Raw genomic sequence first — 26,715 nt, 5'->3', positions numbered from 1 at the left:
TATTTGTTTTCAATTAAAAAAACAGATTGTCTGTCAAAAAACTCTTTAAATGACTGGAGTCATTAAAAGTTATTTATAGTAAGAAAAAGGTCACCAGTTTAATCATATACATTAAGCAGGCGAGCAATTTGTAAACATTCAAAAGCGGCAGCATCCAAGTTACAAACATCTTAAAAGAAAAGAAGAATCGAGACTGTTGAAGGATTTCCCTCCCCCCTTCCTCTTTCCCCTCCAAAATTTTGGAAATGATGTTTTAAAAGACTACAAACACCAAACAAGCTTCTACCACCCCTAAGTGTTTTCTCACAAATAGAGAGCGAGTTCCAGATTGTTAACACAGGATTTTATAACGTGTACTTTAGCTTGGTCTATATTAAGTCACTTTGAGTTCAACTTTGTCTTAAATCCCATTAGCAAAGGGAATGTTTGTATCTTGATTCAATGCCTCTTTGACTTCTGAAGGCAATGTGTCAAAGAGGTGATCTTCCACAATGAGTCCACTTTTCCTGAGAAGCCGACACAGCCCTAGCGTAGGTGGGAGACGGTCTAAACAGTTCCCCTTTAGCTCCAGGTGAGTCAGCTGCAACAACTGGCCAATTTTTTCTGGAATCGAGGTGATACAGTTTTGTCCCAAACTTAAAGTTCTCAACTTGGTACATTTAAACAGCTGTTTTGGCAAAATATCCACTTTATTTCCTGTGATATGCAAATGCTGCAGATTCTGGAGCAAGCCTATTTCCACAGGAATCACTGCAATGGAGTTGTAGCTTACATCTAAGCATCTGAGTTTCTGTAAACTGAACACTGCAGCTGGTAAAGATTCGAGTTTATTGTTGGAGAGGTAAAGGGACTCCAGGTTTTTCACATGGGTAATGGAAGGAGGAATGTTGACTATTTTGTTGTGCCACAGTTTCAGACAAGTCAGTCTTTTTAAGTGCTGAAAACTTATGACTTCTTCAATTGTGCGTATGCTATTTGACTTTAAATCTAGTTCCTGCAAGTTAGTGAGACTGAAAATAGCATGGGGAATCCTCTCTAGTTCACAGTTCTGTAATTCTAGCTCTGCTACATTCATCATTTTCTTAAGGCTATTCAGTACAAAGAGCTTGGTGCCATCATTATGAATTACAAGCTTGGTTAGATGTGGTGCCACATCTGTGATGTTCGAGGGGATTTTGGTCAAATTGCTTTTCACATAGAGAATTTTAAGATGCCTTAATTCTCTGAGTGATTCAAGTCCTATCATTTTATTATTTTCAGAGTTCAAGTTGCCTATCAGGTACAACTCACGGAGATTTTTAAGCAAATACACCCAAGCTGGGATTTCTGCCACGTCAGTAAATTTCACGTGCAGGCACCTCAGGTGGTCACGAAGAAAGCTAAAGGCTGTTTGTTCCACCTTTGCAGGGCAATGGTAGAGATGGAGCTCTTGAAGATTGGTCATCTGGGAGATTTTAGCTGGGATTTTTGCTTCAGGGATCAGCTCAAGTTTCAGGACATCCAAGTCTGTCAGATCAAACACTGCATCTGGAACCCCTGATAGCATGAACAGATGCAGTTCCTGCTTATCTTGGGCATTCCGGGAAACATGCTGCCTTAATTTTTCGAAAGTCCATTCATGATTCAAGCTGATTTCCCTCAGTTTATTTTCACTCACCTCTGACAAAAAGACACCAAACCGCTTGGAGTACAGCTGATCGTACTGGTCAACCATGTGCAAGAGAAATGCAAAATCATTTTTAACATCTGGAATATCACTGAAGCTACTCTCTTCTCTTACTTTTTCAAAGGAGTACTCCTTCAGGGGTAATCGAAATAACCAGAAAAGTGTGTACAGACAGACAAAACCATAGACACAAATGAGAGAGATATAACTAATGAGCAACTTTTTCAGCATGTAAGCCATATTGTGTGTGCATTCAAACTCCTGATAGCCAGTTAGATGCTCCACTTTGGGCATGCAACTGTGCTCGAAACTTATTTCATTGACAAAGTTTGCTGTGTAGCAGAGAATAAATATGAATTTCACAGTTTTGATGACAGTCTGAACAACATAAAGCTTATAAATTAAATCACTGTCCTCCACATGGGCCCGAAATTTTCGTACTTTCTCAAAGAGGGCTTTGGCTTGCTCTCCGTCTTTTTTGTCCAAAATAGTCATGCTAGGGACCTCAATGACTGGCTTTTCAGCTGAAAACTTGAAACCAGTTTTGCTTATCATGGGGGTACTGGCATTTGGACTTCCTTCATCACTACTGGTTGACACGTGCTTTGGCAGAGACTGGGCCCCTGTCAGTCTCTGCTTATTCTCCTCAGAATCTTCACATGCAGTTTCAGACAATGCTTTTGTAGTCCAAGGGGACTCAAAGCACTTCCCTAAGATAGAGACAAAATGCTCTATCTTTGAACATGTTTTGGGGTATTTAAACCAAAAATTGCTGCTGACCATTAAAATAATAGTATGTATAAGAGCTAAGTAGGGAAAGTACTTTGAATACCAAGGAAGAGCCAAGTGGTAACACATTTGGTTAATGAAAACATATTGCTGGTAATCCAAATTGGTTTTTCGACCCAGAGGATCTTTCTGCTCTTTCTTCACTTCCTGATTTGAGACAGTGGAATGCAATGGTGGAAAAGTAGTTCGACTCAGAGGTATGTCAGGTGTAACAACCGATGCCGTCTCGAAGGAAACAGTATTTGCTGCTTGTGTTTCTTTGTCTTGAAGAACTGCGGTTTCAGATTCTGGGATATTTATCACTTTGGCACTTCCCAAGGAGGTGGGTTGTACTTTTACATTGACAGCTGACTGCAGCACAGGCAAACAGACCACTTGATCTTTGGTCAGCTGCATGGTTCCAGCAAAAATGGCAACCATTAACATAACCACTGCCAGATAATCCATAAACACATCCCACCATGGTTTCAGGATACGGTATGTCGGCTGAATGTCATTAAGAGATGCAACTTCTGCAAGGGTAAACATTCCTGTAATGAAACAAAAGTAAATGTCATTTGTTGTTGGCAGACAGAATTTAAATATAAACTTTTAACTACTTGTGAAGATTCCCCCCTTTTTCTTTCTTTCTGAAAGCTAGTGAATATGGGTTTAACCTTTCTACTTCCCAGAGTGAGGAGCAACTCCATGTCATTAGCACAACAGTTGTGACTGTTGTTTGCTTTACAAACACACCAAATGAAACATAAATGATGATTCTGCTCAAGTTCATTTGTTAAAGAAACCAAGACTATTTGTCATAACATTTCTGTATCACAGTAACTCAGTAACATCAGGGGATAAGCAACACATGGTCTTCCAGATATCACTGAACTACTAACTCCCATCATCTCTCACTACTGGATAGGGCTGGTGGAAGCTACAGATGGAATGTCTTGAAAGCCACATACATGTCTTGCCTCCACTATAGTGAAGGCTTAAATTTGAAAACAATATTGCAACATAATAAAATGTCACTGATTGACTGATTGACCATAGGGACCAAAAGGATCTCAGGACAGTGTGACACATGAATGGTGTAGCCATGTCTCTATCCAATAATAATAAATTAAACTGCATTAACAATAAATGTTCTGTAGAACATCAGACAGGCAAAAAGGAGGAAAGGAGAAAGAACAGTGGAGGAAAAATTAATCTAAAAAAGAGGTGTTGGTAGATTCCCGCAAAACTTTTTATGCTGTGACAAACTAACACAGCTATCTCTTTGAAAACTGTTGAGAAAATATGTGCATGTGGTAAATGTAAATCATATGGCAGTGCTACTTAAAATGGTGGTCCATGGACCTGTACCAATCCCTGAGCAATTGGCTGCTGGTCCCTGGCAAGTTTCCAGGATAGAAACAACTATAGCCAATGGGCATATAAATATGATGCTGGTCCCAGGCACAATGGAAAAAAAAATTGCCAGTCCCAAACACCTGATATCCTGAGAAGCACTGTGATATGGTATACGGTAAGAGAACACCATGGATGTCACTCTTATTAAAATGCTGTTTTAATATCTTTCTAATTAGACATCAGTCAAAATTTGGTATTTGTTTTTTCCACCACAAAAATAGAACTTATTGCAGGGATCTTATTTGCTGACTTCACGTCTCTTGTTCTGCTAGAGACAGCTAAGAATACAGCCAGTACATTTACGGTATAAGCAAGCACACTCATCAGCATGTTTTCCTTCTCAGTGCTTAATGGCAACTGCTGTGTGCCAAATTGATCAAGTCCTTGTTGTTCAATGTGCCATCCAGCCTCTGCTAAGCAAGGCTGCCTGCCAGAGCTACTGTATAATTTGGCACTGCAGAGATCTGATCCTGTTGTTTACAATAACCTAGCTTACATACATATGTATCTTAACTCATATATATTTATCCTGCAAATTCAACTAAACTGGGATGATGCATCTAAAACCAATCTCCACTTCCCAGCCCCATTCTTACAAGCGGATCTAGCTCCTGGCTTTCCGAACAGTAATAACCAGGAGCCAGTACTGTCTAAACTACATACAGGCTGACTTGCCACTAACAGCTGATTAACTAAGTGCAATTGATCATTCCCTGGACTGGTGAGAACTAGTTCAGGGGAATTAAAACAAGGGAGGGAGGGAAAAGAGAGGAAGAAACAATGATCAAGTGACCTGCAGGACCAAGATGGAGAGAAAATATGCCTAGCTGCCTGGGCAACCATCAATTTTATCTCTGCAATCCCACTAAACTCAGTAGGACTTACTTCTGAGTAAATATGCATAGGAGTGAGCTGCTATGAATGTAAAAATTCTAGTTCTTATTATATTATTATTATTTTATTCATTTCTATCACGCCTTTCTCACGATAATGGGATTCAAAGTGGCTAACAACCTATTTAAAACAATATAAAATTTAAATACAAAAATATCAAATATAAATAAAAGTTTTTAAAAGCAATTACACATTTAATGGAGTTATACAACATGAAATATTAAAATACATTTTAAAAACTGTATTGGTAGTGGTGGTGCTGGTTGTGTGCTGGCTTCTATCATTTCCAACTTATGGCAACCCTAAGGCAAACCTATCTTGGGATTTTCTTGAGAAGATTTGCTTCCATGGCTGAGCTGATAATTGAACTCTGGTCTCCAAAACTGTATACTAACCTTAAAAACAGAACTGCACAACATTAAAAGCCCAACCCTAGATAACTGGGAAAAGACTGTTGGCTCAGACTTGCTGTCAGAAGGAGAACAAGGATGGGACCACCCTGGTCTCTCTAAGGAGAGGTTTCCTAAATCTAGTTATAGTCTCAAAACAACTAAAGGGGCTTACTTTCTGTATCCTGAGACTAGAGGCTCTTAGGGCCATGCCAATATATGACTGGGTTTGCATTTCTTGGGGACAAAAAGCTGCAGAGGCTCTGTCTCCCTGCTATGTTCTTGATATCCCCCCCACACACACACACACACTAAAATCACAGCTTTTCTTTGCAGGTATCCTCTGAGGTCAAAGCAATTTTGGGGGTGGGGGTGGGGGTGGGGGGGGTGGGGAGTCACAGCACCAACATAGGCAGTCTCTTCAAATAAAGAAGACATGTTAAATGCATTCTCATATTTAACATATTGTCTAGTCCTCAGGTCCTTTGGTAAAATGCATATTTTCTGGACTGTCTTCTAAATGCCTTAGTAATATGATGCACATGCATGCGTGCGAAAGAGAGAGGAAATGGATGTGATGAGGCATAGCCTGAAGCTGGCTCACCAGCTCAAATGGTCAGCTTTGCACATCATTTTAATGCCTTTGCTGCACTTTCTATCAAGTGTGCATTTTAGGGCCAAACTAGGTGTTAAGTAAAATGAGTATTCCCTATAATTAAATTGTTTTCTGTCCCATTCTGTACTACATGCTTCCACAAACAGACTGGTGAATTATACCGGTGTTTACCTTCTAGTGACCAATCACAAGACAAAGCACATTAAATGAAAGATATATGGGAGTGGGGAAAAAATCACATGCAGTGATAAACAGAAGTCTTTCATCTGTTTGTGGGGACATCTATTGGGTGTGTGTGTGCTAAATATATCCACAGATTTTACCCTTAGGCCAGGTTTAGAGACCTCTGTGATAGTCTAAATGATACCATAGCTAGATGGCGCCATTTGGTGGTACTTAACTTTTAATTCTGCAATGAACCAGGTGAAGCAGTATCAGTGGGGCAGGGAAACTGCTTAGGGGTTTGTTTGTTTTTTTGAACTTTAAATAATTGATTCAAAGTGCTGGATCCTTCCACAAAATTATTTTAGACAACATCTTTGAGGTTCAGACTAAACCGGAATGGATTTACATCTCCACTGACATCAAATCCACCCACCTTCCCTTCAAAGAACTCCTCTATGCCTGAAAGGCAGATTGGATTTTCTGAAGGTTTTACCTTCCTCCTAGTAGTTCCACCCTGCTACCAAAAATTTGTTTTTAAAGAACAACAAAGCCATTAACTGCTTCACTGTAAATCCTACACAGAACATTTCCAGGCACTAAGTTTCTGTCAACACACTCTGTCACTCTTACAGGTTTTTCTCTATAGCCTTTTAGCCCCAAGAATTAGAAACTTTTTAAAAATAGTGATAATAAAAGGTGAGATCCTTAGGAGATCTGATTCACATAACAATCCTATAGATGGCTGGCAGAAACATGGTTTTAACTTTATTACTTTAAGGTTCACAGTTCTGAAAGGTGGTCTTTGGCCTATTTATTTATGCAGTCAATGAAATATGCACTCACATTCATATTACAACAATTTACAGGACAAGATGGTCTCTTCTCCCTCCTCTCCTCTCTGCTACATCTAGTTTCTTATACAACTGAGATGAATGAATGACATCAAATGTAATACAATTTCTGGAGCTCTTTGGAAAGTACTCTGAATGTAGGACAAAGGCTCAGTGGACTTAACAGCTCCCTTTAATCCTCTTACCCCAGGTTCCACCAAGAGCAATATAAGAAGAGCTTTACTTACAAACATGAAAGACCAATGCTCAGTACTGCCTAACACTCCTCCCCCCATGGTATTTGCCTAGATGCTCCCAGCAACTCTCAAGCCAGATCCCATGGAGACAGACACCTCTGCTTTGTGCCAAACTCCTGGTAATCAAGAAAATACTGAACAGAAGCTCAGTATTTATCTCTAATAGAGAGCAACCATTGATATAAACCTACCTTTCACCACTTTGCCTAACTGCCACCCATATTGAGAGAGTAAATGATATGGAGAAATACACTTCCTATTGTTTGCACAGATGCTCTCTAGTAATAGGGAAGCACCGCTGTACTGCTGCTCAGTCCCTGGCAACCTGCAGCTTCCTTTTGCCCTGCATTAGGCAAGGATGCTCACAGGGGGAAAAGATCTGAAGATCCAATTGTCAGTTGCAATTAGAATAGAAACAATGAATCAGCAGCTGACTGGTAAGTCAATCCTTAAGTATATTATTCAATAGGTCCATTGTAGTTGGGAACAGCACCTGAAGCCTGGCCTATGTGTATAGGCTTTCCTCTTGCAGATAACCATGCCTAAACTAGGGAAAGATACAGAGTTGCTCTCCTGTCCATATAATTAAGTGGCCCTTCTTCACATGTATAATGTACAAAGTGTGTGTGTGTTTAGAAGAAGCAGAAACCGACAGAGAACCAATATCGAGTCATCACTAATTGCATGTGTTGAATGGTCTTAATCAAATCAAATCTGATCTACTATGATTTTTGTCCAGTCTGAATACAGTACTCTGTTTAAGATTTCTTATAGCACCTTTGAGATTAACAGTGTGAAAGACATGGTAGCATAAGCTTTTGTGGACTTGGTCTGCTTCCTCAGATGCATGGAGTGAACTGTTGTTCATAAAGGATCTTTATAATCTGTATGAATAGCCATAGAAATGCAAAACTTGTGGTTATAGTGATAACGTGACAAGTTCAGTTTTAACTACAGTACAGTCATTGAGGGACAAAGGCAAGAGGAATGATGTTAACACCCAAGCTAATTTATCGTATTTCCTTTATGGTTCCCAGCCTGCTCACATTCTTTGCATAATGATATTCCAGATTAATACTGTATGGCTATGTCTCTGAATTCTTAAGATTTCAGCATGCTAACTAATTCAGTCTTGTTTCCTACCTCTCACTATTGGCCCTCATTTCACATAGTTTGTGGTAAGTTAAACAGCACTTGTTCCAATATGCATCCTTCAAAGATTCCAGTAACTGCTTCCTTCCATTGTGAAACTTTGCCCCATTTTCCCTGTCATCTGCCTCTTGTCTTTTCAACAGCCAGTTGGAGTGAAGAAATTTATCAAGAGCTTCTTGAAAAATCCAAGCACACAGCATACAATGAACCCTCCTCATCTGTGGAATATGTTTGTTGCTATTCATGAGTTAGAGATGGAAATCTCTCTCTGAAGCAGCAGTACTGATTTCTTAGCAAAGTTTGTTTTTCTACATGATGAACTACCCAACTGTTAGGAAAACCATTCTCTAATTTACTTACTCTTAAAATTATTTCATGGCTTCTCTTATTGTAGAGCTACCTTTTACTTGCCAGAGTTTATAGTTTGCTTCTCTTAGAAATCAACATCTTCTTCATTTCTTGATAAAAGGTTGCCATGGTGTTTATACATGTTTGCCATCTTTCTAAATTTCCATGCTTTTTCAATCTGCAAAACAGGGCCTTGTATAAACCTCACACACTTCTTTTAGTAATGGTTTTGACCTTTGTTTTGACATATTTCCTTTCTGGAGAAAGTCCCAATTTCACAATTAGTGTTCACAGAAATGCAGAAAATTCTGTGACAATATTATGTAAACAATTTAGCATGTGAACAGATGCTGTCCAGACCAGAAGGGTAGAAACTGTGATGATGAAAAAACAAATCTCCTTTTTAAAGTCTCAGCTGATGTATGAGAATTTATCTGACTTTAAATGGAAAGCATATGTTACAAGTCACATTTTGACAAGATGTAAATTAGTTTTCCAAGAAGCTCTGTCCTCCACAGGCCTTTCTTTCCCTTGATTTAATTGAACCAACAACCAGATTGGTACATTTTGAATACTACAGATTTAGAAAGTGTTAGATTTAAGGAGTAGTTAGGATACCTTTGCAAGATAAAACACACTGTTCTATGACTGGCAACATTAAGCGATTACCCAACCAGTTTAAGCTGGTATATTAAATTTCATGTTTTGATCAAAACAAATAGCTCCAAAAACTCTCCGCTGTTCCTTTTTAAGATCTAGGGGACATGCCCTTTCAGCAAAAATTACTGGCATTTTACTTCTTTAAGCTTTATTGTACTTTGTTTCGCACAAGGAACTTTCAAGCTGTTCTTGTGCTTTCTGCTCACCTTTCCAACCCCTCTTAGGGTATGTCCACACTGCAGAGTTAAGTAGGAAGAATAGTAACCATATTCTTCCTTGAGAACCGTGGAAACTGCAGTTCTAGGAAGCGAGTAGGGAACATGCAAGAAGTAGCAGAATGTTCAGAAACTCACCAAAGTAAAATCTGGAGGAGTTCTTAAAATGCTGCACCTATTCTTCCAAGAACATCCGGGTAGCATGAATGAGTTCCCTCTGCTTTTTAAACAAATGACAATCTTGTAAAGCAGGTTAGTGCCCAAGCTAAATTCCAGTGAACTTCATGATGAAGCAGGAATCTGAACCTATGATTCTGCCTCTAGTCCAACACCATACTGGTTCTCAACTTAGTTCACATTCTCTCTAAAAGGGTATATACACTACAGAATAAGTATATCCCCTACCAAGAATTCCAAAATCCAAAGTAATCCAAAACTTTTTGACCTACTCTTATTTGTGAGGCTAGAGAAATGAGGATCTGTGAAATGGTGGGAGACAGATTCATGCCAAGCACTGCACATGGATTCCTGCTATTTCACAGATTCTCAGTCTTTCTCCTCCTTCATTTTGTCTTATTATGTATATGCAAATACAGTAGCCCCTCCCAATTCAAGAGGGATCCATTTTTGGAGGTGCCCTGCAAAAATGGCAACTCACAAATATTCGAGTCCCATTGAAAATAATGGCACGCACATGAGGCTGCTTGCAGGTGGATGCCACCATTTTATCCCTCTCTGCTTGTCCCTCCTGCGAAGAGCGAGACTGCGGACTCCATGTCTGCAAAAAGGGACGGACAAGTGTACAGATATGCCAAAATCTGAAAAAAATCTGATACAATGGAACACTACTGGTTCCAAGCATTTCAGATAAGGGACATTCACCTGTTCTTATTTTTAAGACTCCTATCTTCTGAAGTGCACTTCTTATCTTTCAACATAGGTAAAAATGAATAGACTAAGAGAGGACAAATAAAAGATCTTGTATGAAAGCACTCTGACCTCCACCAATAGCCCTGGACTACTGAATAAAACATTTAGACCAAACCTTTCTAGATACACTGTTTGCTGCATGGATATTTTAGAGCAGACATATTGAAGGCCTTACTGCAGTGGTTCTCAAACTGTGCGGCAGGACCTTCAGGGAGTGTGAGACTTGATCAAAGGGGACACAAAATTTGCAGTCCCTGTTCACTCCTCCTCCTCTACTTCCCAAAACTTTTCTGTCCTGGAAGGTAAGAGAAATGCAAGGAGGGTGCTTGAAGCAGCCACCTTGATTTGAAGGAGGAGGAGGAGAGCAGGCACGCTCGATGAATCATGGCCACTAGAGGTAGCCATTCTGAGCTGCCACTTTTTCTTCTCCCACCTATCCCATCATTGCCTTGAATGTGCAAAATGAAAATACACACTAAATGAACAAAATACAGTTGGCCCTCCATTTTCACAGGGGATCCGTTCTGTGAAAATGGAGACTCACCTATAGTCAAGCCTCATATTTATTTTATATTATTTATTTATTAACTCGCCTTTCTCTCGACTTAGAGATTCAAGGCAGCTAACAGCAAATGCAAAACAATACAAATTAAAACAATACAAAAACATTTATAAAATAGAAATATAATGTTTAAAAAGCAATTAAACAATTTATAAAGTTAAAAATATTAAAATAGTATAATGTATTTTAAAACTACAGCTAAACCTTAACATCTGAATTACTCTGCATTTAACAGCCCAAACCTCCTCAGTATGAAAAAATCTGATGGCACAAAAATGTTTTTATCTACCACTGAAAGGAAGGCAGGGATGGGACCATTCTGGCCTCTCTAGGGAGGGAGTTCCAAGGTCTGGGAGCAACCACCAACAAGGCCCTCTGCTTTATTCCAAAGCACATCCATATATAATAGTACAGTAGGCCCATAAGCAATACCATAGTAGGCACTGGTAAAATAATTGTAGCAAGAATAGGAGAAGCAGCAAATGAAAATTTGTGTTCCTAGAAATATACACACTAAGTGTGTGATGCCATACGAGTTTGTTATAAGTGTGCTCAGATTCACATGGGAAAATGCTTTTTAAAATTATTGTTACACATTGTTCGGTATCAGTGGCATCCCCAACCCTGGTGTCATCCGGTCCGGGTGGGGCTGCCATGTGGGGCTGTAAGGGTGCCAGCCGACAAAAGGACATGCTCACCCTTCTCCTTCACCACTGCACCAGCTGCTTCCTCCTCCCCTGTAAGAAGGGCACACTCACCCCATCTCACCCCACAGCGGGAGGAGTGGGTGTCACCCCATGCTGAGGTGTCACTCGGTACGGACTGCACCCCCCTCTGACATCACTGCTCACTATGAACAATAATATGGAGGAGAGGCCCCCTATTTTTTTGAAGCTCCTACTTACCCAGCATAGCCTATTTATCTTAAAACTAAGGGCATTTTCAAGAACTATTCAAATAAAGAAAGGAAAATGTATTTAGACTGATTTATACCTGCCCTACCCCTTGAAAAATCAAACCACTTCTCTGGTCACACAAAATCCTATAGCAGTAGCCCTAACAGTAATCTGGAAGTGTCTTTGGAGCAAACCAGTGAGTCATTTGCTATGTAGATTGATAATAAGGCTATTTAAAAAGCTTTAGGAACAGTGCCAAGAGGCATTCAAAGACACTATAAAGGCACCTGCACTTTCGATGAGAGGAGGGGGAAAGGAGGGAGAGAAAGGAAAGAAGAAGAAAAAAGAACATACACTTATCTCGTAAATGAAGCTTTGAAAAATCAAACAGAATTACGTGCAGATAAAACAATCAGGTCAGAACAGGAACCAGTGGCAATTAACACATCCACAGGCAGTAAGATAATACTAAGAAACTAAATTGCAGGCCTAGATTAAACTAATAAGTATAACTATTTGTATATAAACACTGTTGTCTCCCCAATTAAATTTCTTCTAATTAGATGTTAGGGAAACCCCTGTTAGTACAGCCCCAAGGGATCAAGACTTTCCGGGACAAAGCCTAAATTGACAATTATTAAAATTACTCCATGTGGACAAATTCTTGGGTTTCGTATTGAGATAGAGAAGAGATCATTTTGCAGGTAAATCAAGCCTCCACTCATCTGAATACTGTACTGCATCTGAAGAAATGGGCTTATCTCTACAAAAGCTGATGCAAAAATAAAAACCAGTTAGTCTTAAAGGTGTTGCCACGTTTCTTTTTTCTTTTCTCTTTCTCCCTTCCTCTTTTTTATGCTGCAAGATAAACATACATACACAGCCACTTCTTTGTAAACTTTCACTCAAGAGCAACTGTTGATAATTTTATTGCACAAAAGATATATTGTTTGTTTTGTAGAATCTGTGGGTGAACTTTTCCCAAACTGAACCATCTGTTACAGGGAAGTTTAATTTCCTCTGTAATAAATAGCAATAGCAATTTATGTTAATGTTTACAAGTATCATTAACACCAGTCAAAAAGGTTACATGGATCATGGCTCCATGACTCTGTCCAGCCTATTTGGGTTTGTGGTTATGCCATCAAAACTGATGAGCTACAGAACTCTTCGCTTCTTGTATCCATGCTATTAAAACTCTCTAACACACAGGGGTGTGTGTGTGTGTGTGTGTATATATATATATATATATATATATGCATGTATGTTATGTAAGAGGCTGAGTACTCCTCTGCACCATCACTAGAGGACAGAACTGTCTTAATCATAAAATGCCCACTCAGAACCTAACAAACATGAACAAAGCTAGTGCTTCCATCAGCATCAATATTACTATCATTTCATGGGTATTTTAGCCCGCTTTTAAAAATGTATTCATCTGCTTTAAGACTAGGCTCCAGGACTGCAATTCTCATTTTCTGAAAGCAGTTCCAAAAACAACCGTCTTTCACTTTCCCAAGAAGATATATTCTGTGCTTTTTCTTGCTCTCATAAATACACAGACCCAAAATGCAACAGCATCTAACTTCCATCTGATACAAGCTTGCCACAGAACTACAGGTGTATTACACAAAGGGAGAGAAATATGTAGTTGTGTGTGCTTTCATGAAACAAACAAGTAGCCTTCAAGAGTTTATTCCTGACGTTTTGCCTCCATCTGTGGCCGGCCACAGATGCAGGCAAAACGTCAGGAATAAACTCTTCTAGGACATGGCCATATAGCCCCCCAAAAACACAAAAAACTATGGATGGCAGCCATGAAAGTCTTCGACTTCACAGCCTTCAGGAGTTATTTATTTCCTTGTCCTACTTTCATTATGTTGTTGTATGCCTCCAAGTTGTTTTTGACTTATGGTGACCTAAAGGCAAACCTATCATAGGGTTTTCTTGGCATGCTTCTTCAGAGGAGGTTTGCCACTGCCATTCTCTGAGACTGAGAGAGTATGGTGGCATATATCTTGGTCAATAATCAATTAGAGGTATGGATTCAATTCTTCCATCATGACTTACTACATGTATAACTCTTTGACACTGTTTCCCCAGGCATCATTATTTGCAGGTAGCTGTATGAATATGCATTTTCTTTCCAGTATATTGCTGCTATGGTAACAAGAAGGGATATATCTGGACAAATACACAACTAACACATGCACTATCAGAAGGTGCTCAGGCTTGGTTCCCCTTGTTTCCACTATCCTTCCTCTCTTTACTCCCAGTAATCATATCAACAGGCATACCGTTTTAATTTTAAAAAGATGAAAAAGAAAGAAAGAAATTAAACTTGATGTGTCAGTTTGACCTCTCAATGTCTTTTGAATACTCTCCTTCAGATGAATATTATTCAGCCTCTTGTCATAGCATGACTCACATCTCAGTATGCCAGCCACATCTACTGAGACAGCATGGGATAGTGAATAAAGTGGCTGGACTAGGACTGGGGACATCTGCTTCGAGGTCCATAATTTTCACAAGATTGATTGCGTGGCTTGGCCTACTTTCTACCTCTCAACCTAAGATAACTCACAGGTTTGTTATGAGGATAAAAATATGGGAAGAGGACTATCAACACCACATTCAGATCCTTGGAGGAAAGGTTCATGTAATGGATTAAATAACTCACATATTAATGTTGTCTTGCAAGTGGCATAAGGCGATATGAAAGTACTCTTTATATTGCTGAATATGATTTTTGTTTAGCTGTTGAGACAACAGACCCCATAAGTGAAACAAATATCATTTCCAAAACACCAAGGTTTATTAATACATACAGCCTTTGGAGCAGGCTATGCTATTTTTAAAAATAAAGGCAAAGTGTTTCTTTTAATGAATCATTCCAAGGTAGTGATCAGCAATTAAAGGTTCTTGAGCTAAATCTGTCCTCAGGAATACAGTCAGCTCCCATGGGATCCCCCTTTTACATGTACATATGGATGTTGTGCATCGCCCACTTGAGATAGTATATGAATAAAAATATTTTGTATATATATAGTGTGCATATTTTCATTTGTACATTCATGTTTATTTATATTTTAACATTTTACAAAGAAATAACCTTGTTCAAATTAGAACAGTTTTATCTTAAATAAATTCAATATTTAACTCAACGCATGTGTAAATTTTCCATATTAAAAAGTTTGGGAAGAGGAGGAATCAGGGCTTCCAAGTCTTCTTCAGCAACTATCACGCATCACATGTGGGTCCTGCCCAACCATTTGAGAACCACTGACCTAGAGATAAGCAACTGAGTGTAAAATCTGGCATGCCTAAGAACAGAATTTGCAACCAGGACACTTTAGGACATTTACGTGGTGGTCCATCACCCAGTAGTAAGCGACATGCAATTCAAGGCATCTATGTTTTAGAACAGATATGTACCATTTATTCAACACAGTGCCAAAGCTCCCATAATAAACTAGTTATACACACCTGGAATGAAATCACTTGAGATGACTGCCCTTATTAGTTAATTGCTTGTCAAAAGATTCCCTTCAGGTGTTCTATAAGCACCACTTAGTTTAGGTGTCTTTGTAAATATTACAAGAAGATGATCAAACTCCTCTCCCAAGAAAGCCTATCGTATTTTCTCCTTCAGTTCACAACTTCTTTTGTTGTTGTTGTTTTTTAAAAAGCAAAGATTTACATATTTGTTTGAACAGGTGTTAAGAGTGCAGCCAGGGATTCAAAGAAACCCTTGAGGACTGAAATAAATCTCGGCTGAAAATATTACCAACCTTAAGAATTTCAAACCAATGACTAAGACTCCCTAAAGGAGATTATTTAAATCAAACTCATTATTTCCAGATTAACAATTCTGATTTTTAATAAAACATTAACCCAGTCTCCTTCCTTTTATTAATATTTGGAATTTTCTGCAGTCACAAGAAAGGATTTTTTTAAACTAAAATCAACCAAATATAACCCACTGTTGCTTCTCAGAAGCTTAGAGAACAGAACAACACAGAGAACTGGATATACAGTACAATGCTACCAACCAAACAAAGCTTAGAAAGATACTTTTTGGATTGTAAATTCCACAATAACCCAGTAAACATGGCTTCTTCTTGTCCAAAAAAGTAACTTTCCCAAGCTCTGTAACCAAAGTACTTCTGAAAATGACTGATTCAACTAAAAAAAAATTCCATGTTTCCCCCTGTTGGCATAGCCAACTCTCACATGAAACAAACTATATACAGATACATGATTAAAAATAATTTACCATGTTCATATGGCTTCCCTGAACAGTCAAACAGTGGCTTACCAGTTCGATGAGGTTGTCTTTAATGCACAAGGCTCCACAGAAATCATTCCAAAAGGGAGCCCACAGACTCTTCATGTGCAATGTTCCAGTTATTCTTTGGAATTTCTTGTTTTGCTTTTCTTTTCAAAAACAAACCCAGGTATCAAAGTTGGAAAAGATTTCTTTCTGAGAGCTTGGGACCTAATGCCATTACGTTGACAGCACAGGGCAAATTAAAGGCATATTGGTGCAGCTAGTTCATTTTTCAGCATTGAGATATTGAAGAAGAGAAAAGGAGAATGCAGAGTCTGCCCAGTGGTTGTCAGACACTGAGAGCAACGAAATTTTTCGAGACTTATGTGGAAGGCAATGCATGAGTGCCAAGTTCAAAAGGCACCAGCTTCTATAGCTGATCATTAATTACTCTCAGATTTCAAACTCACACAGGCTCCAAAGTGCAGTTTATTAACTTTCCTAGTGGGTGGGTTGGAAGGCCAGGAGGTAGCATAAATGTTAAGCTCAACTCAGTAACCCCAAGTTTTAATGTCACTTAGGAAAGGAGAGACCTTTATTTGAACAGCTGCAGGAGAATGGGGCTCTTAAAAGGGTCTAGTTCTAATTACATCATAACAACAAGCAGGGAGACCACAAGTAAGTGTTGCATGGTATAATGACTAAAGTCTGAGGTTGCTTCCAGACAGATGTCTCCTAGCACTACCAATTCAAAGGCACTGGCTAGTTCATCTTTTCCTCATTTTTTAAAATGAAAGAAGACAGAGGAGTAAATTTTCATGTGGGGAAACACATGAAATTTACAGTGGGAGATGTCATCAGGACACACACACTCTCCAAAATTGAGACAGGACAACTGCACAGTCAAATCGTTGTCTGGAAGAATGGTGAGGCTGGATGGATGAAATCCATGTTTAAATTCTTTATTACTCACCAAGCTCACAGTGGCCTTCACCAAAACACAGTCTGATTTTAACATAATCTAAACAAGTGGTTCTTAAAGAAATGAATATGCTACAACATTTTATTGTCCTGATGTGTAATCTATACTCAGGACAAGAGCCTACTATCAGTGGTTTCCCCACCCCTGGTGTCACCTGGCTTTGGTGTGGTGGCAGCAGCCTCCTCTGAGAAGAAAACTGCCACCATGGCAAAGCCAGGAGGGCCATATTCACCCCTTCCCAGCCCACAGCAGGAGGAAGAACCAACCAGGTATCACCCCTTTTCTGAAGTGTCACCTGGAGTGGGCTGAATCCCCGCACTCCCCTAGTGACTCTACTGGCTACTGTTGGGACAGAATATGGAGAAACAGAATGGTTTCCAATTGGAAAGGGGGTCAGGCAGGACTGCATTTTATCACCTCATCTCTTTGACTTGTATGCTGAACATATCATATGTAAAGCAGGATTAGACTCAGAGGAAAGAGGCATGAAATTGGGGGAAGGGACATCAACAGTTTAAGATATATAAATAACATACTACTACTACTACTACTACTACTACTACCAGAAAACAGCGAAGACTTGGAACGATTATGGAAGTAAGTCAAGAAAGAAATTGCAATGACAGGTTTACAGTTGAACATTAAAGGTAAAGGTATTCCCTGTTGACAAGGTTTTCAAGTCATGCCTGACCATAGGGGGCTGTGCTCATCTCCATTACTAAGCCAAAGAGCCAGCGTTATCAGAGACCACTCTCATGTGGCCAGCATGATTGCAAAGAATTCTGTTTACCTTCCCACTGGAGTGGCACCCATTTATCTATTTGCATTTGCATGCTTCCGAACTGCTAGGCAGATGCTGGGACTAGTGATGGGAGCTCACCCATCATGCAGCACCTGGGCTTCAAACTGCCAACCTGCCAATCTTGCAACCAGCAGAGTCAGCATCTTAACCACTTGAACCACCGTGTCCCTAGACAATGAAGTCACTGAAATAGTTCAAGATTTTCCATATTTAGACATCAGATTAAACAATAATCAAAATGGCAACTGCAGTCAAGAAATCAGAAGGACCTGGAAGGGCAGCTATGAAGGAACTAGACAACACCCTGAAGTCTAAAGATATATCATTGAATGCTAAAGTTAGGATGGTCCATGTTATTTTATTTCCAGTTTCTATGTATGGTTGTGAAAGCTGGACAGTGAAGAAAGCTGACAGGAAAAAAGTAAACACATTTGAAATGTGGTACTTGAGAAGAGGGCTACAGGTACCATGGATTGCTAGAAACACCAATAAATGGGTCCTAGAGTAAATCAAGCCTGAACTTCCTAGAAGCCAAGATGACTAAACTGAGATGTTGTACTTTGGCTATATCATGAAAAAAATATGACTCAGTAGAAAAGACAATAATGTTTGGTAAGCTAGAAGACAGGAGGAAAGGAGAAAGACTAAATGCTGAATGGACAGACTCAGTCAAGGAAGCCACGGCTCTGAGTCTGCAAGACCTGAGCAGGGCTGTTGATGTGGCTTGGAGGTCTCTCATTCATAGTGTTGCCATGTTGGAATAGACTTCAAGGCAGTTAACAGCAACTGAACTGTTGTGTAAAGCTAGAAAAACTCACTACATTATAATTTTAAGTCCCCCGAAAAACCCACAAAAAACTATTTAAAAAATCCAAGTCCCCCTTTTGGGAAAGGTGGAATGCAACTGGAGTATATCTTTACAAGAATCAGCAAGACTGACAAATTCACAGCCTAATTTTTGAATGCCACCACTACATGGAAAATAGGGAACATCAGCTATTGTTCAATGCAATGGAGTATCCACGTGTTTGGCAATTAGTGGAAGTTGACTTAAGGTGGAGCATTCAGACCTAAACAAATGATTAGAAGTCAGGCTTCTAAAGCCATCTAATGTTCTGGAAGTATGTAATCATTTTGCCCCCCCCCCCAAACATCCTCCAAATGCCATTTGCCTTCTATCCTGCCCCTTGCCATACCTCCCAAAATTAGAAAACTTTCCAAATTAGCTCATGTGGCCACAGTAGGTCAAACATACTTAAAGACACACCTTTGTGCTTCATTACCACTCAGAGATAAGACTCTAGTTTCACTTAAGAGCCAAAACACAGATGAAATACTTATAAGAACACGGCGTTCATGTTTATCTTAGCCTGGTGATTCAGCAGGAGGCCAACTTAAGATAAGAAGTCAGGTACATCTAAAGCAACAATATGGAAGAATACATGCCTCTAAAGTATTTTCCCTTGGTCTGGCATCATCCAGATGTATGAGAATCAAACTCCCTACACCAGCCTGCATTGGCTGAGGATGATGGGGGCTGTATGCAACACATCTGGAAGAAGCCACGTTAGGAAAGGCTGCTTAAAGCAATTCTGCATTTGGACACAGGCATGGCTTCAAACACATATGGAAAGTTGTGGAACTTAAACAGTGACATTTCAGGGACTACAACAGTCTGTTGAGATTCCCTCCTCCCAATACAGCCCCACAACACACACACATTCACACTACTTCTACTTTCTGTTTCCTAAACACAAAACCACAAAGACTGCCAGACAGGTGAGAGAGCTCTCCCAAATACTGCAACATAGAATGAAGGGTTACAAGATGCTTGACAGGATCTGAGCTAATGATCCCCACGCAGTGTAGGAAGGGGAGAAGGTACATGAAAAAACTCTATTTTGTCAAAGCTGTATGAGGGAACAATCTACCATAAACCATCCTCCACAATTAACTTCATTTGTGTAGCAGTTAGAGCCAAGAGTGGGTAACCTTTGTCTTCCAGATGTTTTGTCTACTTCTAGGAACCACAGCCAACATGGCCAATAGTAAGGCATTATGGGAGTTGCAGAACAAAACATCTGAAGGACCAAAGTACACTTTCCTTAGATTGGGCTCAGTATCAAATTAACACTTGAGGAAAGTTGGCTTGGCCATGCAGCTCACTGGGTGACCTTAGGCTACTCACCATCTTACAGTCTAAAATAACTACAGGGCTGTTCCCAGGATAAAAAACAGAGAAGAGAACTATGTGTGCCTCCTTGAGTTCAAAGCAGAAAAAGCTGCATATAAAAGTAATGGAATGAAACCAAACATTAGAGCCAGCTAGAGGACACCTCAAATCAAACTGGTTGCTCTCTAAGTGAGAGTAACAAATGAATTTAGACCTGTAAGCTACTAGACAAGCAGAGGCTTGGCTGTCAATGTTTGTACTCCTGAAAGGAACATTGGGTCTTACCTGTGAGATGTTCGTTTCAGCATTGTATCTGAACACAGATTGATAGGTTTCATTAAAAAGGCTGCTTGTGTTTCAAAATGCCAGCCTTTTTCAATCAAGCATCAATTTAATTTATTCTGGAACTTGTTCTCAGGTAAATGAGCATGAAGGAATACAGCTTCATTCCAGTTCACACTCCATCTGTTTCTGTTCATACACAATCTGTGTCATTTTCTGGACTGCATTTGTTTAAAACAGGATGAGCCTGTCTCCAGAAACAGCTTGAGCACAAAGCTGCTACTCACACTAGCTGGAGGTCATGTCCCTGTGTGAAGGTTTGAGATAGGATTACACCTTGCACCTAAAATACAGGAGAATGAGTGATATAATTGACCCCCTCAAAAGTGGATTTTATTCTCAGAAATAGTACTTTGCTATAAATAATAAATTGCAACCAATTTATTCTATGCATTTAAGGGATTGTGCTTTTATCTCCAAATTGTGCTGTTGGCACGCATGGCACGCATATTCTCAAGAGCTGCTCTTCTGTGGCCCATTTCCTTGAAAATGTTAAAACAATACTGAAGTAAAGGCTAAAAAGAAACATGCTGAACCCCCCCCCCCTTGCCTATGAGAAAGTAGTGCAAATAGTAATGCAGAGGAGGAAATGTCCTTTCCTCAGTTAACTGGCCTTATTCTACCTAATTTTCCCTTCATATACATGGCTGAATTTCCCTTGAAAATCTAACAATGGGTGGCCAAAAGGTTAGATGTAGCACCTATTGAGCAGGTTTCTTTAAAAGAAGACAAGGCCCAATAATGTCTGAAAGTACTTGGATACTTTTTTTTGGAATGTTCTAATCAAAAACCTTGTTATGAAATCTTTGCTAATTCAGATGACAAGTCTTAGTGACTCCTGCTACTTTTCCAGTTCTTCCTCTCTCTGTTTCTTAAATGAATGTGGCCCATCTGTAATACAACCACAGCTGAAACTGAGTGCAGTCACCCTCCATTTTCATTTCTTGACCAGAAATGCTTAGCCCTAAAGTTTTAAATGAATAATGAAGTGTTCTAGTTCAGCCATAGCTAATGGTCAGCAAGTGTGTGCTAGGAAGCCAATGCAGATAGTTACACATTAAAGATTTATTAGCTCAGTCAGCAAAAACAAATCTGAGACAGTACAATCTCTCCCACATTTTGCGTTCAATCACTTCTGCAGTGTCCAAAGCTGATACAAACAATAGCAGAGAACCATAAGCTTCAACGAGGCTGCTCTTAAACACAAAGACACTGAAACCATTGAACGGGTGCAGAGAGAAGTTCAAAACAGACTCAGTTACCAGTTATAGGTTGAGTCTCCCTTATCTGAGTCTCCCTTGGGACCATACATGTTTTGGAGTTCAGATTTTTTCCCACCACATTTGGGAATATTTGAATATACATGAGATATCTTGGAGATGAGACTATAGTCTAAACATGAAATTCATTTATATTTTATATACACTTTATACACACACCCTGAAGATAATTTTATACATTTTTAATAATTTTGTGCATGGAACATTTGTGTACACTGAAACCATCAGAAAACAAAAGTGTTACTATCTCAGCCACCCACGTGGACACTTTTGGATTTTGGAATATTTTTGGATTTTCAAATTCCAGATAAGGAATACTCAAACTGTAGCAATGCTTGAGATTTCTACAAACAAGTTAAAAAACAATTGAATAGTATTTTTGTACTTAAGTGAAGCTATATCCCAAGTGATGATGCCCTCAATATTTAAACAGATTCTGGAACAAACAAACAAACCCTTTTAGAGGCTGTGATTTACAGGAACACACAGGAAAAGAACAGAATCTTTTTTCCAACAAACAGGAGATGATCAGAAAGAAAACACACTCTTCATTTTAAAAGATGAAGTTTCAATTACTACTAATATATAGAAATATGAGAACCAGCATGGTGTAGCGGTTTGAGCATTGGACTATGACTCTGGATATTAGGGCTCGAATCCCCACTCAGCCATGAAAAGCCACTGGGTGGCCTTGGGCAAGTCACATTCTCTCAGCCGCAGAGGATGGCAAAGGCACACCACCTCTGAATAAATCTTGCCAAGAAAACCCTCAATAGGGTCATTTTAGGGTTGTCTTAAGTGGGAAATGACTTGAAGGCACACAACAACAACAATAGGATACTTTACATTGTAATCTATTATCATATTATGAGGAAGAATAAACTTAACTGGTGGTAAAATAAACTTAATCTGTGGAACGCCTTTGGTGTTATACTGAAAATTGTCAAGTGTCATTACATTGCCTTTAAAATCACCACTCACCGCAAGGTAAAATTTATGTTTTTCATTCAAAAATAAGCCATACTATTTTAGACAAGAAAAACAACTCTGAATTCCACTTTTAACAATTTTAAGTATTTTCTTTTTTTAAAAAAAATACAGACACAGCAGTGCAAGAAGAGTCTGATCTCATCTTACTCTACTTTCAGCTTCATTCAACTCTGCAGTAAATCCAGTTTTATACCTTACTTACTTGTCTTCAGGGATTAAAACAAATGTCTTTAGAAACCTTCAACTGGCTCCACTATACAGCCTTTAGATTTTTATCACCCCTGTTATTATATCTCATCAGTACACAGGAGGACAAAGGCAGTGACCAAATCCTATGGCCAAGGCTCAGGTACATAGTCAACCAGATAATCGGCTCACAGATAGCATGTTTGTTTCTCCTGGCAACGTTTTCCCTTAGTACGTATTTTTTACTGAAACGTGTTTCTGCAAGCAAGTCTTGAACACACTATGAAAGCTAGCAGAGCAACAGCTGTTGCTTAACTAATTCTGTGTGTGAGTATACGCTTTAAAGGAGATTTAGTCTCTTCTGTGAAAAAGATGAAAACAAATATCTTCCTTTTCTTGACATGCAGACAAACCAAATGATTATTTTTTAAATATACGAAACATTGCATATAATACAGCATTATGCAAAAGTGTTCTCCTTGTAAGGTCATAGCAAGTTAAATGAACGTTATGAACAATGGACGTTGGTGAAAGTGTAAAAGTCTTGGTGATAAATATGGGCCATGTGTAAAATGTGGATCTCACACCCACAGGATCGCCTAAAAATTAAAAGACTCACTAGAAAAGGTGATAATGCTCGGTAAAAGGGAGGGCAATATTTAAAGTGGAAGACCACATATCAGATGGATAGATGAATCACGGAAGCCACAGCCATGTGTCTGCAAGACGTGAGCAGGGACATTGAGCATTGAGTAGGATAAAGTAACTTGGAGGTCTCTCATTCATAGGGACACCACAGGTCAAAGGCAACTTGAAGGCAGTTAACAACAACAAAGTTTAGTTGTTTTTCTTTTTAAAGAAAAACACAAACTCACACTTTTTCATTAAATCTGGACATGAGCTAAGCTACAGGTGCAAAGAAGAAGTAACTGCTTCATTCTGTCCTCTGGCTCCACAGAAATTATGTAGGAGGCAGAACTATCATCAGAGATGTGGTGGTGTCAGCAACAGTATCCGTGTGGGTGGGTGAATGATTCTTTGCATGTAATCCTAGCCAGACTCTATACATATTTTGATACATGCAGCTCCAAAGGGACATAACATCATTTTAAATTTTGGAATTCTTTACTGACAAACATCAAGACCATAAACTCAGCTATTTAACTAAAACGGTGTATACTCCATTATCCAAATAATCCTTGCATTAGAACAAGGAAGTGGTCTTTCTCTCAAAATTCTCTCTACCCAAATAAGTTGGCCATACAGGTTGAGTCTCCCTTATCTGAAATGCTTGGGACCAGAGGTTTAGATTTTGGATATTTTTTTTTTTGGATTTTGGAATACCTGCATTTGCGTATATGAGGAATCTTGGAGATGGGACCCAAGTCTAAACACAAAAATCATTTATGCTTCATATTGTATACCTTATACACTTAGGGGCTATACAGACTGGCACTCTGTGATGGCCTGTGGGTGGGGTTAGGGCTGAACGTCCATAAGCTCAAAGCCCTAATGATGAAACCCAGGCACAATTTTAGGATGCGTCCTTCTAGATAGTGCATGCCATGAAGCCAGTGCCCAGAGCAGCAGCGCCAAGGGGCTATCATCATGGCGTGCTGGTGCACCTATGACGGCCCTTCCAGGGAGCAAGAAGAAGCTGCTTTTCGTGGCTTCTTTTTGCTCCCTCCAGGAACCAGATCAGTGCTGCTGCGTGCAGTTGCCGCGGCACCAATCCAGGGCGAAAAATGGCGGCTGCATGCCGCCCATCTGTATAGCCCCATAGTCTGAAGATATTTTTATACATAATGATTTCAATAATTTTGTATATGAAACAACATTTGTGTACACCAAACCATCAGCCACCAATGAATTTCTTTTATTTATTTATTTATTTAGGTTTTTGGAATATTTTAGACTTCTGGGTAAGGGAGACTCAACCTGTATGCATAAAAAACATGTCTTTGAATTGACTAATGACCCTCTCCACGTTTGAAGTAGAATGCATGTTTCACTCACTTCCTAAGGCTCCTATGAGCTGAAAAGGTTAAAACCTCCACTAACTCTGAGAAGTTCCATGAACATAATTTCCCACTGTAGTAAATGACTGTAAATAAATACAGTCCATCCTCGCCTTATGCGGGGGATCCGTTCCGGATCCCGCCGCGTAAGGCGAATTCCGCCTATGCTAGAGCCCCATTGGAAACAATGGGGCTTGTGCACGGCGGCGCAGGAGCGTGCGGGGCGCAACGGGCGCACACACGCCCATTCAATTGAATGGGATGCACCGCCCCTTCCGCCCCGCGGCTTGAGCGCATATGCTCAAGGCTGCGTATGGCGTGCCTGCGTATGGCGCGGGCGCGCTGTAAATGATATCTTATATTCTGCTACCAAGTAGTGCAACTGCAGAAGTCTGCAAACTCTTTGACAATCACTGGAATGTTACAAAGTGCACCAAAAGTGTACATGAGGAGCACAATTCTTTGTGTAATTTGATTCCAAGATTGTCAGAACTCAAAGGAAGAGTCTGCCTTTGTGTTCAGTTCCAGTGAATCCATACATTCAGTGTGCTCCCCTGTATATTTCCTCATGGGAACTGTGCAGTACAAGCTAACCCCAACCAATGTTCAAAGCACACTGAAAAGGGGACTGCACAGAGAGACTAGGTGAGAAGTGTAAAGAAATGTACCAGCACAGTGACAGTACCATCATTCTGAGGCAATGGGGAAAATATTAAAATTGACAATCTTAACAGCTTGGGATAGCCTGAAAACAGTTTACGTAGCCCCTAGGCCACCCAATGACATATATTTTAAAATATTTTTGAGAAATGTAAAAGAATTCTCAGGATTACTTGAACTCTAACCATTTAATAGGGTGAATAATGTAAGATTAAAAATGGAACCTGGTTTTCAGATTTCAGTGAGTAATATATTAGTAATCAGTTTTAAGTGTTTTCTTCCATTTTCATCAACACCATCTTCAGATAGAGTTGTGCTGTGTAAACATTGTGCCTTCAGTTTCTCTAGAGCAGTTCAAACATCCTTAATATAAAACTGAAGCATGCTCTAGAGTGTACAGTGATTTCCTATCACATAATCTTTTTCACATCCCTCAGGTGCTTTGCAGGGTCAGATTCAATCCCTGGCTCCATTGCTGTCTGCATTAGAGATAAAAGAAGCTATGCTGAATAACCTGTTTATCCATTCAGCTACAGATAAAAAGAAGAGTGATATCTATTATTTCAGTTGCCTAACACCATCCACACTAATGCCTATTTTCATGTTATTTATACAGTAGAACAGTAACTGTTAGAAACAAAAATTTTCCATAACCAGATTTTCTCCACAGAACATCATGATTCTGGAAGGCCCAATAAATAATATCATAACTACATCTTTGCATTTGACTATTTGGAAACAGGTGGATTAAAACTTTAGGAAATTATCGACAGCAATGTAATTGCTTGTCATTTTTTATGGTATAAAAGGCTCTAAGAACTTTTGTGCAAAGTTCAATGTCCATGAATATTCATTCAACACTAATCTCAGGAATTCACTCACACATGAGGACATGCTCTATAACAGGAGTTGTGCTGGGAAGGACAACCACATTTCCTTCTTTAGCCATACTGGTACATCTTGGTGTGTCTGAAGTGACACAACATCATTTCCAACCATCATTCTGGCTAACCTTTTGGCTGATTTTTAACATTTATTTTGTGTTTTGGAAAGCTCTGGGGGTTAGGAAGAGCAAAACGGTTTGAGCACATTTGAGGTGGTAAGCAAAACATTATGGTATGGGAATATTTGGAGTGGTTTGTGGGCAAAGAATCACGCAAAGATTGGCCTGTAAAAAAAAAATAGTGTGGAGATGTTAGGGAACATTAGGGGCCACACTTGGAGTCCCAAGGGCCACATTTGGCC

At 39.5% G+C, this 26,715-nt stretch overlaps 1 protein-coding gene across 4 annotated transcripts in view; it reads right to left on the bottom strand.

Moving 5' to 3' along the window:
• Window positions 1-72: 72 nt before the first annotated feature.
• Window positions 73-26,715, bottom strand: part of LRRC8D (leucine rich repeat containing 8 VRAC subunit D) — a 54,776-nt gene continuing 28,133 nt past the window's right edge. For 3 of the 4 annotated variants that reach the window (XM_042465092.1, XM_042465093.1, XM_042465094.1), the window contains one exon: window positions 73-2,985. In XM_042465092.1, the coding sequence (XP_042321026.1) occupies window positions 401-2,983 (2,583 nt within the window). In that variant the 5' untranslated portion in view covers window positions 2,984-2,985 and the 3' untranslated portion in view covers window positions 73-400. Of the gene's footprint in view, window positions 2,986-16,085; window positions 16,437-26,715 lie in introns of those variants that run through there. The other variant, XM_042465091.1, reaches the window with a different exon arrangement.

Source organism: Sceloporus undulatus, chromosome 4, assembly GCF_019175285.1.
Source record: "Sceloporus undulatus isolate JIND9_A2432 ecotype Alabama chromosome 4, SceUnd_v1.1, whole genome shotgun sequence".
NCBI classification, from domain to species: Eukaryota; Metazoa; Chordata; class Lepidosauria; order Squamata; family Phrynosomatidae; genus Sceloporus; species Sceloporus undulatus.
The sequence above is the reverse complement of the archived record's forward strand: the minus strand, read 5'-3'. Positions and strand labels throughout refer to the sequence as shown.